Here is a 21,453-nt window from a genome sequence, read left to right as displayed (position 1 = left end):
GCCGGACACCTAGTGTTTGTTTCTACAAACACTATATCTAGTTGATACTTCTTCTTCTTCTTCTCTACGTCCCTTGTCCCCCAACAAAAACATCTTTTCAAAACTCGTATGAACTTGAAATTTCACACATAGTTAGCGATTTATTAGAAGAAACCGTTTGAGTTACGTCATGATGACGTCATCAATTCTTGAGTAATGATTATTCAAAGTTTATTAATTCAAAAAAAATCATAACTTTTGATCTACACGAGGGATTCTTACAATTGAAACATCATCAGAATACTCATTGAAAACTCTGTAAACGCCCCACAGACATGACCCCATTTTGATTATGTCTTCTGGCTCAAAAGAGAGGTTGGAAATTTCAAAATTCACGTCTAAAGAACAACGTAAATCCCCATTGGTATGTGCATAGAATACACACACCGTGTAGTGTATTAGCGGTGCAGCAGAGTCACGCTCCAGTGATCATCCATAGAGAGCGAAAAAGCTTCATGAAGAATAGTCTTCGTACAAGGCGGTTAAAACATACATGCCCCTTACAGTCTCTTCTGCAGTCGTCAATATTTCCCAAGTTCATATTTCCTAAACTAAGCTATTTTGACAATCCATACATCATACGAAAGGGCTTTTCGTACTTTACAGAAATGGATGTTGGTGAACTTTTGTTGACTTTTTGACCTGTTTAAACCTTTTAGGTTGAAATATACATCCTTTGATGCTTTACCATCACAGCATACAAGTCTGGCAAAGGTCTGGTTTAACAAAAATATTATCGATGACGTCACCAAAAATACACTTTTACTAGATGACGTAACCATGTTGTTTTGACAGTTTTTGCAATTTGAATCATTTATTACAAATCTTGAGAACAAAGCAAGGTGTAATATTTGTTTTTTAATCCAGGCTTTTACTCCCGGAAACCAAACACCTTGAGTTTGTTCACAAACTCTCAATGTCTAGTTTTACATTTAATTTTTGTGTTACACTTGCTCACTAATTTTTGTTTGACCAGGAGGTGAGTAAAAGGGGGTGATATTAAACGGCATGAATATATAATGCATTCATTTTTTCATGTTCTTTTAATTTCAAAGTTGAGGTTTTTGCATAAACCTTTGCACTGACGTCATTCAGCCAAAAAACGCTTAAAGATAGTATATATTTTTTACACGCAGCAGATAGGCCAAAGAAGCTCATTGCGAAGGCCCTATTGTAAGATATTTTATTTGAAAATTTTATTTATCACTCATAAAACAAATAAATCTTTTCAAGCATGGAAGGCTTCAAGGTGGTTTTTTTTACACGCAGCAGATTGACCAGAGAAAAAAGCCCATTGCTAAGGCCCTATCGAAATATAACTTATTTCATTATCAATCACAGTATGAATACATTTTTAAAGACTTTAAAAGAGTTTTATTTGTCTTCCCTTGTAATTTCATTTTAAAGCAATGTAGGTCTACCTTTTACCCTATAAGGCTGTTCATAATTGTGACCTAGTTGTGGATTTTATTATCGTTTAAATGGATATGCCTAGTATAAATGTAACAAAGATGGGCTGATACTTCTTTTTTTCTAAAAATGAAATGTTCAAAACTATATAACGTGTCAGTTGCTTTGACACCAGCAGTCATTGTATCTGGAATTTGTTTATTTACACACACAAAATTCACAAAGAGCTAAGATTTAGCTTATGTGCGAATTGATCTAAGCAAAGTGACGTCACAATATGAAAAGATAATTTTAGCATACTTTGACAACCCATGGTATGGACCTTTGGTAATATTAATTATGTCCCGAAATAAAAAGGCTTCTTTAGCAATCCAGGATGAAACTACGTGTACCTGTTATGTATTTAAAGTTGAGCCTACACAAAGTAAGGGACTGCAATGATAGTTCTATTGGTTTAGCTACATGTACACATTTGGTTTCCATTGATGAAATTCCAACATGCATCCTACACAGTGACGACTTCAGGAAACATGATCAGACAGCACCACATTGCCCCTTCATAAATGATTTGCTTGCCCAGTGTAAAATGATAAAGCTTCTTACCAAAATCACTGAAATCATCCAGCAAAATGATTTCATGAATGAGATTCCTTGGAGTCCTATCCAGTACACTATACACAGTGCGTAGCAAAGTGGACCATGCTTCATTGTAGAAACAAATTATCACACTTACTCTTGCACTAAGATCTGTTGAGTATACCTTGTATTTACATCTATGGAAAACACAAACAGAAATAGCAAAATGAAGTCCGTGTATCAATTGTTGACAATTTTGCAAAGCTGCCTTGACAGTTTGGTAAACATTAAAAATACGTTGCGTTTTCCAACAGCATTAAAGGAATTTGTAGACCCTTTCTCTGTGAATTATTGTAATTTCTTTGCCAATCAGCGAAGTAAAAGTTAAGCTTACACCTTTGCAGGTCAATCAAGTTTTTTAATTACATAGCTACATAGCTTCAACAAAAGCAATAGTATTTCTAACTAACTACACCAAGTGCTTGTAAATTGATTGCTTGATCATTTGATCGGAACAGATCCGCAAAGAAAATCGCTGCACGTTTAATTTTTTTGGTGTATACTTCCAGTTCCATTTGTTCAAAGAGCCAACACAATTAAGCATCTTAATAGCTTACAATGTATAATTATCACTTTATTTTATGCCATTGATTGATTGAACCCAACTTCCTATAGGCCCACTTGCCTACAATTATTTTGTTATGCGCTTGTGTACATTTTATTGAATGGGCGCAATATAAATGAATAAATTATTATATTATTATTATTACAGGTGACCAATAGACTGTGCAAGTCTCGCACGTATTTGAACTTCAGGGACCATTATGGTCCAAACCTTACGTGTTTTCTGTGTGGAGGTTTTGTATAGGCAATTATTTTAGTTTATCGTAGTTTATTACCATGAAAATACATGTACATGTAGTTGTGAATATAAAACTAATGTAAGTGATAAACAATATGAAAGCAGAATAAATTCAAAAATATAACCAAGAAAGCATGATGATTAATTTTGAACTCAGCTTCCAGTTACTTGCGAAAAATTAAGCATTTTGCCAATTTCCGATCACAAAACTTATGTGGATGCTTGTTTTGGACGTGTGGGATGAAAAGCATTTTCATTTGTCGTTGAGGTATCCCCCTAACTGTGTCAAGCTTTAATGTTTTGTGTACAAAAACAAGGTTTTAGTAAATGTACATTAAGAGGGTTTCTAAAAAGTTAAGATCATGTATAGATGTTAATTAATTTTGTTTTAATAATTTAAAACAAACTACATGTATTTGTGTATTTAAAATAAATGCAAAAAACATATTTCAAAAAAGTTGTCATGACTATTTTTATTCAAACAATCATTTGACTTCAGAAAAAAATCATGTTTTTCTTTTGACATGTTTTCTCGTTCCAGTATGTGCGAGACTCACACAGTCTATTTCCCTCCTACATGTGTATGTTAGGACTATCGCATAGAAACAAACAGTTAGTCATATTGCCATATATTGAAGGAAAAAATCATCTTTATGTGAACTCAAAGCAACTCGACACCACAAACTTTCAGATAAAAACTCACCAAAGTAAAAACAAAAACATGTGTTTTTTTTAAAGATATTACCCTTGAAATTGGAAATAATAGTGGAAAGTATGATTCAGTCTTAAAGTACAATGTGTTACATACAGTAATACTTACAAAGGATTTCGAGTGTCTGTGACATTACGATGATAACCCACTCGCATACTGACAAGCTCGTTAAAAGCATGTTTTCTGAATCCTTCATCACGCAATTGTCTATCTCCATCTGTTTTTATTATTCCCAAATCCGTAATGTCACTATCTTTCAGGCTGATACCTTGTTTTGGGTTTAGGTCATTCGAAATGTTCACTTTCCTAATTATCATGTTTTTGTTAATAAAGTCATCGTAAACATCATTTTTGGAAAGTTCTTCAGCTGGTAATTCTATATTGTTTGTAAGTTTATGGTTGATGACCAATCGATGGGGAAAACGCCTGCTGCCTTGTACAGCATCATGTTCACGTTGACTTACTTCAGCTAAAAACATATAAATGATGATAGCCCATGTAATAGATGATAACACCAGTCCAAAGCAGAAACAACGCAGATGTCGGCTGGCCATCTCTTCAAATCCTGCATCTCACACCACTCTAAAACTGTTGTTGTTTGTTTGCTGGACGAATTTGGTCACCATCTGTAGAAAATAAATACAGTCACTTCTATACGGTTATTTAACTCTCCGATAACATTAGCTGCAATAATCGCAGCTCTTTGTCGCATCCCTTAAAGCCATTATACACTTTCGGAACAGAAAAAAAAGAAAGTTCACAAATTTACAAACAACTTACAGGGTTTACAGAAGGTAATGGTAAAAGACTTCTCTTGAAATTTTATTCCATGAAATGCTTTACTTTTTGAGAAAACATTAAAACAATTATCAATTCTCGACAACAAGAATTACGGATTATAGTAAACACATGTCATGACACCTTGAAACGTGCGGAAACAACATGAACAAGGGTGGGTTTTCCCGTTATTTTCTCCCGACTCCGAGGACCGATTGAGCCTAAATTTTCACAGGTTTGTTATTTTATATATAAGTTGTGATACACGAAGTGTGGGCCTTGGACAATACTTTTTAATACCGAAAGTGTCCAATGGCTTTAAAGGGACTGGGTACTTTTTGTAGCACAAAACAAAATGTCCACAGATTTACATTAAACTTACAAGGTTTGAAGATAATGATAGTAGAAAGCTTCCCTAAAAATATTACTTGCTGAAGTGCTGTAGTTTTTGAGAAATTGGTAAAACAATGTCACAAAAGTTTTTGTCTCAGGAGACGGAAACTATTTCATCATCGTATGCTACTAGTGCTAGTACACTGTAGGCAATGTACATGATAAATTATGTTTGTCTGCCGAGACAAAAACTATTTTCGAGATCATACATGTCATAGAGCACCTTCAAGATGTCGGCACCATAGCTAGACTGACTACACAGTTAACAAAAAAGAAAAACAATCCATTCCCAGTTATTAAGGAAATGGGCCAACCAGCATGATCAGGCTCTAACATGTCTAAATAAGCATCTTCATGGTTTGGCCATCTTCTTCAGGCGGGGCAGATATGTTAACTTTGAACATGTGTGGCATGTTTTGCCGTCGGTGACAAGGCACTCTAACTTCCACGCACCTTCCAGACCTGTGCATGAAGTTTAAGCACCGAGTCACAGCAGGCTGCAACCACAATGAGTGTTCGAAATATGTTACAAAATCAGCCTCTTAAACAAGATGGCACATCTAACATTGAAAGTTCTTCGCTATACTCTCATCAAACAAACACTGGGACTATTGGAATCAATGTCATGTGCCTATACTCCATTAGTCTATTTTACACCCAAGCAGATTCTTGCCATTGTATTGGAGGATTGTCCGTCACGTGATAGCAAATAAAAGTATTATTGCACACTGAGTCACTCACCGTGCATTTTTCGTTCCATCCAAAGAGTACTATTGCACGCTGAGTAAAAACATCACTGCGTGCGCGTGTCTAGTCTTTGGTAACGCAGCAGTGTTACAAGGCGCATACTACATTCGGCGTCTGCATATCTCAAAATAGCTGTACAGAACGCACATTGTCACTGTTGAATCCAACAGGCCAACCCAAAAGAAACGGGTGTAATTTCACAATTAAAAATTGTAGGCCTAAGCTTTGTTTGTTTTGAAAGTTGTATCCTCCAATCAAAATGACAAATATCTACTTGGATGTTATATAAAACAAATAGGGCCTAATGAATGTTTTTTATTCGTGCAATAGTGCAAATAATATTTTCATTCGTTGAAAGATGGATTCCATCTTTCAACTCATGAACATAATTATTTGCACCATTGCACTCATAAACATTCATTATTTGTATAATATACCAGAACAGTACCAATCTGGAATTCAATCCGCCACAAATTAAATCAGCGGCTAAAACCGATATTTTAAAGCCAACCCTTGAAAATTTTAGTTGTAAGTAAGAGCTTGAGTTGAGTAATTTTGTGGTCTCTATTCTCTCTGGTATTTCTGGTGTATTTTATTTTGCATGGTAATTTTGCATACTGTAATAAATTTCAATAAGCGTAATAAATATTTATTAAGTCTACATTAATTAAAGAGAAAATATCATAGATTGGTTTCTTATCTCCTGAAACCAAACATTACTGGTCTGAAATGGGGGAAAACGGATTGTTATGAAGTGCGAGTAGGGGGGGGGGTGGGTGTTTTACTTTCATGCCTTATGATATCTCTGGATTCTAATATTTTTAGAAGCCATAATGCCTTATTAGGACAAAAATGTAATTAAATTTGTTAAGTAGTTTTGTTTGATTTATTTTGCCAGCCATACCCCTAGCTTCTTAATATTCAATAAAATACCAACCAATGAAAGGTGTGAAAACATATGACGTTGCTCCAATGTCGTGCATGCATAAGCACTGTTAATGGCGGACTGCCTCTCGCAACGTAAAACCAAAACTTTAAAAATTTCAACACACCATGAAGTGAAAGTGTTATTGTTAAAAAAATGGATAGATGATTTGAAGGGGAAAAAAAATAGTGTTTGATTGTGAACAATTTTCCTGTTATCCTACTGAAAACATATGAGACAGGATAAGTAGTATCATAATATTAATATATATCGTGGAGTGGAGTAGAAATAGATTTTACCTCCATGACTTGATGTATGCAGTTTGATCACACCATACCACACCATGGCTAGTGTTTTGCTCCATCATGGCCACACACCACACGTCGTCCGTACTCAACTATTAGTACTGCTTCCCATCTTGCAGTAAAATGACACGACGACACACCAGACAAACTTCATGCTAGCTAGATGTAAATAGTGCATAAATTTTTATTCTTACCATTACAAGTGGTAATTGGGCTAAATGGCAACTTTGCTTTAGCGTTTAATGTATCGTAGGAGGTCCTGTTTTCGAGGTGTCCCTAAAATCGTGGCAAATCTTTTACCTCTCTGTGCGCGATGTAAACAGTCCCAAGATAAAAATTGTGTGGTTTTATTTGCCAAGCAAATAGTCTCCTCTCTTGACCAAAACTTAGAAACACGTAAGGAAGGCTCCACTGGATATTTGCACTTGTAAATGCAAAAAGTTTGGTAGTTTAGGCATTTCTACAAGGTACAAAAATATGTCATAATGTTGAGGCCATATAAAAATATTTGCCCACCGAAAAAGTTTCATCAAACACTATTTCAATTCACAATTCATGATGATCAAATCATGTGACTGAATATTTTACTGAGCATTCTGAAAAAAAAAATACAGAGGCTTAAAGAAGCCATGTGCCTTATATCATTTTCTAATATTTTTGGAGGTTTTTCTTTTTAACACTCCGATCAATATTATTATTTATTTTAAAATTTAAACGATCAGCTTGTTGATTCAATTATCACTGTTTATTAATATGCTTTATTATAAATTTAAAGAGAAAAAAATGGGTGGAAATAAAAAAAAATCAGATTTGAAAGCCAATGATTATTCACACTTTTTATTAAATTATTTATTTTTGTTATTTTTTGCAAATTACAATGGTAATTTTAAAATTTCATTAAAAAATCTTTTGAATAAAACGAAGACAACTGCTGGCTATAGAGTCATACACAGAGTCTCAAAGAACACTTGTAGTCACTGTAGATGTTTCTTCCATGTATGGCTTCACCGGGAAACCATGCTTTCTTGTTTGCCGTGAAAACAGGAAAAACTCAAAACAAATGGGGCCAGTTGAAGTCATCGAAGATCGGTGTGTAGTGTGAACATTTCAATGTCCATCAAGTTTTAATATATGTTTGCATACTTCATATTAACAAAAGAAGGTAATTAGGGCATCGGTTGATATAAGGCACCATTATTTTTTTCCCAATTCAAAGAAAAAGGCATAATAGCGTGAAAACTGGTAAGGGGAGGATACAATTGAACCAAAATAGGGCCGTGTCCGAAACGGCGACTTCGGCTACAGCTACGGCTAGATCGCGCGCGTCTGCTAAACACTGGTTGACGCGCTGATCTAGACGTAGCTGTAGCCGAAGTCGTCGTTTCGGACACGGCCTAAGTGAACAAACTGACACTGTACTCCTATTTATATTAATTTTTTTGAAAACTCATTAATTTATTAGTAAGCGAGACCGCATTATTACAGGATTATTTATCAATACAAACTTTATATCGGTTAAACAAGGGAGGAGTACGAGTGTGCATGCTGTTTCAACCATGCCACTTGCCGTAGCACAAAACAAAATGATAATAATTTATAAGTACTGAAGATTGAGGGCGCTATCCACGCAGTTTCTTCCTGTCTCTCTTGCTTGCTGTGTGTGTACGGACGTGTACGTACTGTGTGGTGGTCATCTCATCAAATGAGCTAGCTAAACCCACGGCATACTGCATCTTCTTTTGGAGGATCACACGACACAAACAGAACCCAACTTTAGTTTGAGAGCAGGGCAGAGCAGAATCTCCAAGTGAAGTAAAGACAAGTATAGACTACTTAATCTGTTAATCATTGCTATATATTATTTAATAAGAAAATAAGATGTGATCATCAATCATCCATGCTATGGAATGGATGTTAAAATTGTTTTTTGTAACCAAATTTTTATTATATCCTCCGCTTACCAGTTTTCACGCTATTATGCCTTTTTTTTTTAATTGGGAAAAAAATAATGATGCCATATATCAACCGATGCCATAATTATCTTCATTTGTTAATATGAAGTATGCAAACATATATTAAAACTGTAGGATAATGCCTCCGCACTATTGTTATAGCGCCCTCAAGTGTTGATATTAAAGCACATGTAAACATGCTCATGAAAGCAGACATCTTGTCTCGAATACTCTCCAGTTATTCCCGAATATTACATGGTGGCAGCGGTTATCAAGACCCACATCTGACATGGAAAACACCCCACGACCCCATTTACCCTTGCCAGACAAGTTTGAAGGTGGAAACGGACCACACCAGAGTGAACTTTGGCAAAAGAGGGGCCAATAGATTCGAGCGCTACAGAATCGCCTCCGGCCTCAACATCAAAGGCGACCAGGAACAGGTGAGCACTCTGTTATATTCTATGGGGGAATGTGCCGACGATATCATTGTTGCACTCGGTATCAAAGAGGAAAAGGCTACATATGTTGAAGTTAAGGCAGCTCTCGATAAGCATTATGAACGCAGACGCAACGTAATCGTCGAGAGGGCTCGATTTAATCGACAGAAACAGCTGCCAAATGAATCAATCGACATATTTATCCAAAATTGTTTAGACTGGCTGACAATTGTCAATATGGTGATCTTAAAGAAAGCCTCATCAGAGATAGAATCGTTGTGGGAGTACTAGATGATAAACTGTCTGACTCTCTTCAAATCAAAGCCGATCTCAATCTGACCAAAGCAGTCCAGATATGCCGCCAGTCAGAAGCTAGAAAGGATAGTCGTGACATAGTATGTGGTGACATGGCCACATCTTCTAGCATTGATCATGTTGCGAAACCTAAGGGACAGCCTCGCACCAAACAGTACACCCTTGAACATGATTCAAAGCCACGTAGTTGTAGATGGTGTGGAAGAACAAGCCATCCCCGTCGTGACTGCCCAGCGAAAGATGCTGTATGTGACACCTGCTCAAAACCAGGACATTTCAAGTCAGCATGCTTAAGTGGAAATGCATCCAAACGCAACACCACAAAGGTACATGAAGTCCAAGATTTTTTCGACGATGATTTACCATTCCTTGGTGAAGTCACAAGTAACAGCGACTACTGGAGTGCTTTCATTACAGTCGATGGAAATCGCACCTGCTTTAAACTTGACACTGGTGCAACTGTCTCCGTCATCAGCGATACAGAACCATGGCTTGCCAATGTGCAACTCCAGGAAACCACTCAGTTACTTCGTGGTCCGGGAGGCACTCCTTTACCAGTGAAAGGAATGCTGACTGCTACACTGCAATACTCCGAAAGGAAAATCACTGAGCGCCTCTACGTCATTCAAAATCAGAGATGTTCACTCCTCAGTAAACGAGCATGTGTCAATCTTGGCCTCATCAAGAGAGTGAATGAAGTAAAGCAGATTTCGACGCCGGACTTCAGAGCAGAATTCCCTGGGTTGTTCACTGGCCTTGGAAAACTTCAGACGCCATACCATATCACACTGTGCCCCGACACCAAGCCAGTATGTTTGTACACACCAAGAAAAGTGCCCCACCCACTACTACCACAAGTGGAAAAAGAAATCCAATCCATGCTCAAACAAGGGGTTATTTCTCCGGTGACATCGCCAACAACATGGTGTTCCGGCCTGGTTGTCATTCCAAAATCAAACGGTAAACATCGCATATGCGTCGACCTAACCAATCTCAACAAGAGCGTCTTACGAGAAATTCATCCAATGTCATCAGTTGATGAGAGCCTAGCGAAGCTTGGAAGAAGTACAATATTTTCTAAGCTAGATGCAAAGAGCGGATTTTGGCAGATACCACTTGATGCAGAATCCACACTCTTGACTACATTCATCGCTCCTTCAGGCCGATATTGCTTCAACCGGCTACCCTTTGGCATCAGTTCTGCACCTGAGATTTTCCAAAGAGCCATGTCTCAAGTTCTTGTTGATCTCAACGGTGTCATCTGCCATATGGACGACATTCTCATTCATGGTGCCACACAACTCGAGCATGATGCACGTGTGCGGGCAGTCCTGCAACGACTACATAACGCAGGTCTCACCCTCAACGAAAAATGTGAGTTTTCCAAACACTCCATCAAGTTCTTGGGCCACGTGATAGACACAGCAGGGATTCACGCAGATAAAGGCAAAACTACAGCCATCGCAGAATATCCTGTCCCCTCCAACATCACTGAGCTTCAGAGATTCATGGGAATGGTCAACCAACTCGGCAAATTTGTCCCTGGTTTGGCAGAGATTAACGAGCCATTGCGCCAGTTGCTCAGGAAAGACACAATCTGGTATTGGGGGGAAGCCCAGCAGAGTTCTTTTCAACGAGTGAAAGATCTACTTCTCTCATCTGCAGTCCTGGCTCACTATGAACCATCTCGTCCAACCTTTGTAGCCACGGATGCTTCTTCATCTGGAATTGGCGCCGTTCTGCTTCAGACTCAAGACAATGGTAAACGTCACCCAATATGCTACGCATCGCGTTCTCTATCCGACACGGAGAAGCGATATGCAGTCATCGAGAAGGAAGCATTAGCTGCAACCTGGGGTTGTGAGAAGTTCTCTGACTATGTCCTCGGTCTCCACTTCACTCTTGAGACAGACCACAAACCACTTGTGTCTCTCCTTCAGACAAAGGAACTTTCCAAGATGCCCCCACGTATTCTTCGGTTCCGTCTTCGATTGATGAGATTTAGTCCGACTGTTGAGTATGTTCCCGGCAAGCTCCAGACTACTGCTGATGCACTATCCCGTGCTCCTGTTGGTACACCAGACGAAACCGACACAGCTCTGATATCCGAAATAGAGCATTTCACTAATCACGTGTTGACTTCACTACCAGCAACATCACAACGTCTACTCGAAATTGTTGCAGCACAGAAATCAGATGAGGAATGCACACAAATAAAGGAGTTCTGCATTGGCGGTTGGCCCGTATACATGCCACACACTCCACTACTGCGCCAGTACTGGGAAAACCGAAGCCATCTCTCTATCCTCGATGATCTTCTTCTGTATGATGATCGCATTGTTATCCCACGATCCATGAGATTGGATATACTTGATCGTATCCATCAAGGCCATCTTGGTATCACTAAATGCCGAGCCCGAGCACGCACATCTGTTTGGTGGCCTGGTCTCTCCAAGAGTATTGAAGACATGATCTCCAATTGTGTGACATGTGCAAAGCATCGACCAGAACAGCGTGAACCTCTCATGCCAGCATCATTTCCGTCACGCCCCTGGGAAAGACTGGGAGCAGATTTGTTTGAGTATCGAGGGAAAATCTACCTCATCGTTATTGACTACTATTCACGCTGGATAGAAATCAAGTCTCTCCCATCTGTCCAAACCTCAGCTGCTGTGATCCAAGCCTTGAAGGAAATCTTTGCAGTACACGGAATCCCAGATGTGATTATGTCCGACAATGGGCCACAATTCAGCTCAGCCTCATTCCTCCAGTTTGCAAAGACGTATGGATTCATCCACACTACTAGTTCCCCACGGTACCCACAGGCAAATGGGGAAGCCGAGAGAGCAGTTCGCACGATCAAAGGGCTGCTTAAGAAGAACACAGACCCGTACCTCGCCCTTCTGATGTATCGCTCATCCCCACTTCAAAATGGCTTGTCCCCAAGCGAACTATTGATGGGCAGGAAACTAAAGACAACCCTGCCTATCCTTCCATCAAATCTACATCCGAAAGCTCAACAGGACCAGACGATCAGACAGAAAGAAGAAGCGTATCGCACAAAGCAACAGCACAACTTCAATCTTCGTCACCGTGCTACGACTCTACCAACACTACACCCTGGTGACTCAGTTTGGATCCGAGACCAGAACCGCCAAGGGACCATCCTCGCTAAATCATCCCAGCCACGTTCTTACATTGTTGAAACCAATCTTGGCACAGTTCGTCGCAATCGATCAGCTCTCGTCACCACACCAGACCACACCCCTCAACCACCCGACCCAGATGCACTACTGTCTCCACCCTCTGATGTAACCACGCAGACAATACTTCCTACTAACATGCAGCAGTTTCCTCCATCCACTTCTCCAGAGAAACAATCTCCGTCGTTGTCCCCACCACCGAGTACTCCACCACCAGCGGTGATGACGAACCCGATCAGGACGTTTAGTGAAGCCGCCTTACCGCCTTGATTTATAAACAGAACAAAAAACGTTCCCAAAAAAGCAAATAGCTGCATTGAAAGACATTGCAGGCTATAAAATTGAGAGTTGGAAAGTTTATGCTCTCTCTGCATAAAAACCATGCAGAATTTTTAGAAGTTGTTATTCCAGTTGTCTTGTTTGCTAAAAATCCTATTTACTGTTTTGGTTTTTAAAATTATCAAAGTTGTTTAAGCGTTAACATTTGTACATGATTCATGGACTCTAGAGATCTTTTCATGGACACTTTTGGACTTTGTTGAACATTTTTGGGAATTAAAGTACATCAATCTGTACTTGGGGGGAGATGTAGGATAATGCCTCCGCACTATTGTTATAGCGCCCTCAAGTGTTGATGTTAAAGCACATGTAAACATGCTCATGAAGGCAGACATCTTGTCTCGAATACTCTCCAGTTATTCCCGAATATTACAAAAACTTGATGGACATTGAAATGTTCACACCACACACCGATCTTCGATGACTTCAACTGGCCCCATTTGTTTTGTTGAGTTTTTCCTGTTTTCACGGCAAACGAGAAAGTATGGTTTCCCGGTGAAGCCATACATGGAAGAAACATCTGCAGTGAATACAAGTGTTCTTTGAGACTCTGTGTATGACTCTATAGCCAGCAGTTGCCTTCATTTTATTCAAAATATTTTTTTATTAAACTTTAAAAATTACCATGGTAACTTGGAAAACATATTAAAAAAAATATAAAAATTACAAAATGTGTGAATAATTACTGGCTTCCAAATCAGATTTTTATTTATTTTTAAAATAATTTTTAGGTGTTCGGGCCAACAGCCCGCAACACCTCTTATTTTTGTTCGTTTTTATTTTTTATTGAATACTTCTTCTTCTTCTTCTTCTTTTTCTTCTTCTGAATCTTCGATGTCCGCTAACAAAAATACCTTTCCCAAACTTGTATGAACTTGAAACTTCACACATAGTTAGGTATTCATTAGGAGAAGAAAAATGTGTAAGTGTACGTCATGATGACGTCATCCATTCTTGAGTTATGAAAATTCAAAGTTTATTATTTCAAAAAATCATAACTTTTGATCTACATTATGGATTCTTACAATCGATACATCATCTGAAAGGTTATTAAAAACTTTGTAAACGCCTCGCAGACATGACCTCATTTTGATCTTGTCTTCCGGTTCAAAATCGAGGTTGAAAATTCAAAAATTCATGTATAAAGAACTACGAAATTCTCCCATTGGTCGTATGTAAAGATTGTACACACACAACACATGTAATGTACACGTACGGTAGTGTATGCATGTGTTCATCCAGCCCCATATAGCGCGTGGTGTAGTTTTGGTGTAGTCTGTGTTCCCGGCGTTATCAACATACGGTTCCCATTTGATTAGGTAGTCTTCATTTCAGACATCAATACTTCATTTAGTTCATATTTTCTCAACCACATAAGCTATTTTGACAATCTAATCATATTATGAAAGGGCTTTACGAACTTAACAAAAATGAATATGTTGGTGACTTTTTCTTGACCTTTTAAACTGTCTTAACCGGAAGTGACTGAACAATGCTTTGAAAAGGCGTTATTTATTGACCCTTAGGTTGAAATGTAAACCTTTTGATCAAAAAATACAAGTCTGGCAAAGGTAACCAAAAATAAGTGCGCTCCTCTGTTTTTTTCTCTTCTTTTTTCTATATAACTTCGCTTAAGCCTGTTTCAAGACATTTCCCTTCCTGTTAGTAGTCTCTTCTCCAGTCGTCATTCTGTAACTCTTCTGGCTGCTATGGATGAGCTGTCAATGCGGTATATGATGTAGAAAGCTGGTTCATATGCTGTACTCCATTTGTTTTTTTTGGCTTGTCTGAGTAGTACATAGTCTCCAACTACGAAGTTGTGTTGCTTTGTGTTCCTGATTTCAGCATTTAGCTTCAATTTCTCCTTATACAGGTTTTGGTTTTTGGGGAGTTGTTTCTCACTTGGTGATCTAGTTTGGTTCTCACTGGTCTATTCATCAATGCCTCATATGGTGTGACATTGGTTGCGTGGTGTGGAGTTGATCGGTATCCGGTTAGCATGTCTTGGATGGTTTTCTTTCCCTGGAGATGGGAAATTTGTTCGCTGCGATTCATCAACTTCATGAAGCTTTCGGCTTCACCATTGGCTCTGGCATGCTCTGGCGTAACTTGATGGTGATGAAATCCTTCTTCTGCAAATTCTGCAAACTCTTTGGAATTGAAGGGTGGGCCATTGTCGCTTTCTAGTTGTCTCGGTGTTCCATGAGTCGCAAACATCTCCCTAGGTTTCTCCTTTGTTGGTTTGAATGCGGTGGAGTAGGTTGTTCGAGTTTCTGGGTATCTCGTTTGTTTGTCAACTGCTACAAGGTTGTAGTGACCGTTCTTTGCCCACTGAATAGATAGTGCATCTTTCTTGGTCTGACTGTATCTCTTCTCTGCATCAGTCATTGTACGGCTGATGAAGTGTACTGGTTGGAGTCCTTTGGGAGTCGCTTGGATTTGGAATAGTCCAGCGAATAATCCTTCATGGAAACTCGCCTCAGCTTGTACTACGATAGGTCGTTTGGGGTCAAAGTAGGCCATAGTGTCTTCATTTGTGATGCTCTCTTTGAGTGTCTCGAATGCTGCATGTTCTACTGGTCCCCACTTGAACTTTGTATCTTTATGGGTCAGCTCTCTCAGGGGCGCCGTTAATGAGGAATATCTGGGGATGAACTTTGCAAGGTATCCAATCATACCCAGGAAAATCAGATGTTTGACGGCTTGGTCAAAAAATTCATCATCTGAAGATGTCTGGTTTTCCTCTTCTTCTGCTGTGGTTTTCTTCACCTGATTTTTTTTATAATTTGATTTGCCATACCTCTGGCTGGTAGTGGATTGTTGAGAAGCTTTGGTTTGTTTTGTTGGAGTATCAGCTCTGCAAACACTCGCAAAGTGGTTCCAACGCTGGCATTTATTGCATTTCTTGCCGTAAGCAGGGCAGTTTTTGCCTTTGCTGTGCATGCCTGTCAGTCCACAGTAGTTGCATGGTGGTGATTTGTCAAATTTGTGCTTTCCATCCGTTGGTTTTCTTTTGTACCTTTGCTGTTTCTGTACCTTGGCTACACTGCTAGCTTCATCTGAAGATTTCATTTTCCGTATCTGCAGTGATGTATTCTCTATCTGTGCAGCCTCTGTTAGCATTTTTGTCAATGACCACTTCTTGTTGATTGCTTTTTGGATCAACATTTTGCTATCAATTGTCTGGATTAGTTGCTCTAGAATTCTGTCATCACAGGTTTATCAGAATTCACACTCATTGGCTTGCTCTCTCAGCCTAGCTGAATATGCTGCAGTAGTTTCAGCAGTATTAGGTTTCATTTTCAGGAACAAATATCTGGCATGATGTTTGTTCTTCTTGGGTGTGAAGTATTCATTGAGATTTGTCTTTAGCTTGTCATACTCATTCAATTCTGCTGTGGGGTTGGGCAGACTTTTCTCTAATCTTGCAACTTCTTTCCCACCATAGATTATCAAAGCATCTTTCTTGTCTACAGGTTCAGTTATTCTGAAGTATCTGAATTCCCATTCAATCTCTTCTATCCATTCTTCCCATGCTTTCCCAGTTGTCATTTGGTCATCAGGGTGTACGAAGGGTTGTGTCTTTAGATTTCTCGTCTCTGTGACAACGGTTACTGCTATCGTTTAGTCGCCCATGCTTCTATACTGTGTATGCTACGTTACGTTGATACAGGGTACTGACTTTTAATATAACGATCACTGGTATTTCTAGCTCCGTCTTTTTGATCTAAATGTTTCCGTTTTGCTCTGGAAAATATAGCTATGATTTGACAAGAGATTGCTTACCAGACGTCAGTAATTCTTTACCTTTTCATCCTCGTCGCCAATGTAATTATCTGACAGGTACTTTAGGGCGCAAGTAAAATGACACGGACAATATTCTAACGTCATGTGTGTGCTTTCATTTTAGATTCTCACATGTGCATTGAAGCACTTAACATCAATAACAAACAGTAGTGTTGAAGCATTGTATAATAATAACACTCATAGTGGATATTACAATACAGTGCTAACACATCTACAAATGGGTAAAAACCCCAAATGATATACACATAATGAATGTTTATGAGTGCAATGGTGCGAATATGTTCATGAGTTGAAAGATGGAATGTTCTATTCAACGAGGCGGAGCCGAGTTGAATGGAACATTCCAGCTTTCAACGAATGAACATTTTCGCACCATTGCACGAATGAAAAACATTCATTATTTGTTTTATATAACATCCAAGTAGATCTTTGTCATTTTGATTGAAAGATACAACTTTCAAAACAAACAAAGCGTAGGCCTACAATTTTTAATTGTAGAAGCCGAATGCTAGTAATTTTACTAATATGCCTTGCAGTAACACTGCTGCGTTACCAAAGACACGCGCACGCAGTGATGTTTTTACTCAGCTTTTTCGTTCCATCCGAAAAGTACCATTGCACGCTGGCAGCGTGCAATGGTACTTTTCGGATGGAACGAAAAAGCACGGTGAGTGACTCAGCGTGTATTGGTACTTTTATTTGCTATCACGTGACGGACAATCCTCCAATCAAATGGCAAGGATCTGCTTGGGTGTTATATAATATTCTTTATTCCCAATGCAAATTTAACATATTAAAACATTGTTTTGTTAAATACCATGTGTGTCTTCTAAGAAGTGAATCTGTTGTCATCTTCAATCATTATTATAATATAATAATAATAATACCAAAGTATTAGCGCACGTATTTACCAAACAAGGTACTCAGTACGCTAAGATATACAAAATTTCAGAAATATAGGGGCCTAGGTTATTGCTGTGATGGATTCTGAGACTCAATTATGTAGCACCTTGTAAACCGTTATAAGGGAAACACAACCAGCGAAGGGAAACTACATAACAGCAGCCATGGCCATAAACACAGGGACGAACCTCTTCTCTTTTTGATAAGTGCACTGGGACCAAAGGCTTTACGTCCCATCCGAAGGACGAAGCAATGGTTAACTGGTTAAGTGTCTTGCTTAAGGACACAAGTGTCACGGCTGGGGATTGGAACCCACACTCTGCTGATCAGAAACACCAGAGTTTGAATTTGTTGCTCTTAACCGCTCAGCCATGACACTTCCATCATAACCAGATGATTTGTATTGTACCATTTAAAAGTAACTCAGATGGTATTTTCTCTTAGAATTGCAAAAGTTACTGTACCGGTAATGATTCATAATAATAATGTAAAAAATAGGTTAATTGGGGCATGGAATTTTGCCAAGGTGTTGCACATTCTGTACTCTTTTCATTTGTACTCTGTTCATTTGTTGTATGATCCATTTGAAACACTGCTTTTGTTTTCAGCGAAAATTTGTTCAGCAGTGTAACTTGAACGTTAAGGGAACACGTTATAGTGATGTCTTTGAAGCCCAGGGTTGTCAACTTTGATGAAACTTGGGACAGGTTACTCAAGACTGTAAAAGGAGTCATACAGCTGGGAAATGTCAAGAGGAAAACATGGAATGATCGTTTCTCGTATCCTTTTAAAACTTTGTTGTGTATAGTGAGATTTTCTAATAGTAGAAGGAACATAAACTATTGTTTACTGAGTTCATTTTTGTGTTGCACAACAACTCTGGCCATCTGAGTGATAGATGCTCGTCGTCTTTCTTAGTAACCCAAATTGCTGGAACCTCAACCCACTATACACTCTGACCTTGAGTCAGGTGTGCTAGTTACTCTGCCATGGGACTCCGCGCAAATCCTCTTATTTCTTGCACATGCTACCGCATTTTACGGATGAATTTTTACAGTACAATTTTGATGTAAGCGTGTCTCTTTTAAGTCAGATATGTGCGCCTTCTTTTATTTTGATGAAACTGATTTAGAGCTTTAGTTCTTATAAATGTTGTTTTCTTCGCCCGAAGTTGCTCATTTCATTTATACACTGTATACCTACCCTAAAATGAGAAGAGACCCTTCTACACATGTTGGACAAACTAAACAATACGTTTTAGAATTAGAGATGTTTTCCTTCGATTTCGATTTTCATCTTTAAATCCAATGATAAGCGATAACCATCAAAATACATCTCATTTTCTGGCATGAGAACAACAAATACATGAAATACTGGTGCATTTTCTGTTTTAGAGATAGAGAGATAGATGTTAAACTTGCATCGGGGATAAAGAATATTCATTTTTAGTTTTTACCCATACACCTTTATCCCCGATGCAAATACGTACACTGTAGGTATAATATATTGTTGGGGTATCAGGTGCCAAAACATAGGATTGGAACTGCCTGTAGCTACTGGGCATTCTCGGTGGTAGTTGGTAAGACACTGCTCTAGAGTTGCAAGGGTCGTGGGTTCAAATTCCACCCGAGTAAAATTCCTGTTTTTTCCCTCTTCATAGTACTCAGGAAAGTACTGAGTATACAGTTCTAACACACATTGGTGTATGGGTAAAAACCTAAAATTACCAATAGAGAGGTTTCGCAAGCGTGCGGATATAGATAGAGATCATACGGATATGATAATCGTATTCATTCACGTCAGCCGCGTGTTGGATTTTGTTTGGCAAACTTTAGGTATGTATCACTTGAGTGCACTCGCATTCATAATTTTTTCTGACAAACATGACCGAAAGAGACCCTGTGTTTTATACACTGCATTTTCTCATCGTTTTGCTTGCAAATGACTAACAATTTGCTATCTATATCAAGCACAATACTAGTGAAAGAATTTCCATGGGAAATGTTTTTTGATCTGGGACAAAAATACAATTAAAAGTCTGCGAAACAGTATCCGTTTTTTCTACGATGTGTATGAGCTCCCGTATCCGTTGCTAACGTGTGTGCAAAATACGATAGTCGCGGATATGCATCACGTGAACACACAAAGTGTTGACATATCGGTATCTGTATGTGTATCCGTACACTTGCGAAACCTATCTAATGTTCTTGAAAATTAATTCCATCAGTTCTGAAAAATTAATCGATTCCCTGGGCAAACAAAAATGTCTGAAACCCTGATTTGTATCTATTAATGTTGGAGGTAGCCCAGCTTGTCCAATAGTAAACAAACAATCCTTAATGTACAGTATTGTCAGTGATGTGTATGCTTTGTGCGTAGCCTTTCCTGAGCCACATAGTAACCGCCTGTATGAAGAAACTAAGATTTTTCTGGAAGAACACATAGAAGCATTACACAAGGTATGGAAAGCTTTACCCTTTTCATGTGTTCTGGCAAAAGCGGAACATCTACATGTACTATTGTTGTTCATTTTTTGTCTTATGATTATTTTTCATTCTTCCTAAGAGTTATTTGTCAGTTAGCAATGGCATACTTGTGAAACTTGCGTCAACGTGAAATTTTGCATGTAGTTACATGTAGACTAAAACTTGAAGATCATCAAATAGTTGTGACATCATCATTTGTCGAGATACATTTCATGAAAGTTTATTATTTAAAAAAATCAAATCTAAACATCAGAAGCTATTTGATCAATCTATAAATCATGGAAGAGGCCTACAACAAATAATGTTTGAACCCATTTGACGTACGGTTCAGACAGGAAGTTGAAAGTTTCATTTCCACATTCCTATCTCAAGAACCACTAAAGCTGTGTTCTCACTGGACTTAATTTGGGCAATCTATCCGAGCCAATTAGTAACTTACCAATTTCAAGTCTAGTGCAAACAGCCCGGGTAACTTTCCTGACAGGTAACTTAACCACGCCGCATAGTTAGTTTAACTGAGCCAAAGGTGCCCAGGAACATTGACTAGGTCAAATTAACCGAGCCAGAAATTCCAGTGCAGGCGCAACGACTCAGTTAAATCTCCCATCTGTCTGTGACATTACACCGGCCGAAATCAGGCGCAAAGAAGCTGACATGTTGTCTTGGAAATTTTAGGATACACAGCTTTATTTAGTTAGAAAATGCCCCGTTCGGAAGTTGCGATCAAAAGTTTCAATATGGCGGCGATTTGTAGTAAATGCAGTCAACAACCACTAGATCAGGTGTACTAAAGCTAGCCGAGTATTGGTACCTTTGTGTTTGATTGTGGCCCCGCATCCCCTTATACATGTTACACAACAAGCAATAAAAACACGATTGGAGGGGGAAGATTTTCGGACCTTTTGTGTCGGAGCATGCCTCATGTGGGGAGCCCGGGTGTGCATGCTCTTCGCCTACAAGTTTTTTTTAAAAAACGGAACGGCGCAATTTGATAATTATTTAGACTTTCAATACTGTAAGTGCGAAAGATAAAGCCGAAAACCAGAAAATGTGCAACCCTATTAAAATCTGTTTTTAGGCTTCATCTTGCACACGGATAAAAACTCAATTATACTTGATATTAAATTTTTGATTAAAGGGAGGGTACACGTTTGGTAATCGTCAAAGACCAGTCTTCTCACTTGGTGTATCCCATCATAACCATAAAATAACAGGCCTGTGAAAATTTGGGCTCAATTGGTCATCAAAGTTGCGAGAAAATG

At 38.7% G+C, this 21,453-nt stretch overlaps 3 protein-coding genes across 4 annotated transcripts in view; 2 read left to right on the top strand and 1 right to left on the bottom strand.

Moving 5' to 3' along the window:
• LOC117299944 (polypeptide N-acetylgalactosaminyltransferase 11-like) overlaps nt 1-7,004 on the bottom strand; it is a 40,798-nt gene extending 33,794 nt beyond the window's left edge. Inside the window, exons 1-3 of the mRNA XM_033783560.1 lie at nt 6,741-7,004; nt 3,708-4,225; nt 2,053-2,222 (exon numbers count right to left, since the gene is read on the bottom strand). Of these exons, the coding sequence (XP_033639451.1) occupies nt 2,053-2,222; nt 3,708-4,153 (616 nt within the window). The 5' untranslated portion in view covers nt 4,154-4,225; nt 6,741-7,004. The remainder of the gene's footprint in view (nt 1-2,052; nt 2,223-3,707; nt 4,226-6,740) is intronic.
• Nucleotides 7,005-8,379: 1,375 nt separating this feature from the next.
• Nucleotides 8,380-21,453, top strand: part of LOC117300146 (cullin-2-like) — a 105,832-nt gene continuing 92,758 nt past the window's right edge. Inside the window, exons 1-3 of one of the 2 annotated variants that reach the window (XM_033783865.1) lie at nt 8,380-8,558; nt 18,314-18,484; nt 20,062-20,164. In XM_033783865.1, the coding sequence (XP_033639756.1) occupies nt 18,366-18,484; nt 20,062-20,164 (222 nt within the window). In that variant the 5' untranslated portion in view covers nt 8,380-8,558; nt 18,314-18,365. Of the gene's footprint in view, nt 8,569-18,313; nt 18,485-20,061; nt 20,165-21,453 lie in introns of both variants that reach the window. The other variant, XM_033783866.1, reaches the window with a different exon arrangement.
• Nucleotides 9,546-12,926, top strand: LOC117300255 (uncharacterized protein K02A2.6-like). Its single transcript, XM_033783985.1, has one exon. It carries the CDS (start codon nt 9,546-9,548, stop codon nt 12,924-12,926), a length of 3,381 nt encoding a protein of 1,126 aa, XP_033639876.1.

The sequence above is a fragment of the Asterias rubens genome, chromosome 15, assembly GCF_902459465.1.
Source record: "Asterias rubens chromosome 15, eAstRub1.3, whole genome shotgun sequence".
NCBI classification, from domain to species: Eukaryota; Metazoa; Echinodermata; class Asteroidea; order Forcipulatida; family Asteriidae; genus Asterias; species Asterias rubens.
Note: the sequence above shows the minus strand (reverse complement) of the source record. Positions and strands in the feature narration are given on the sequence as shown.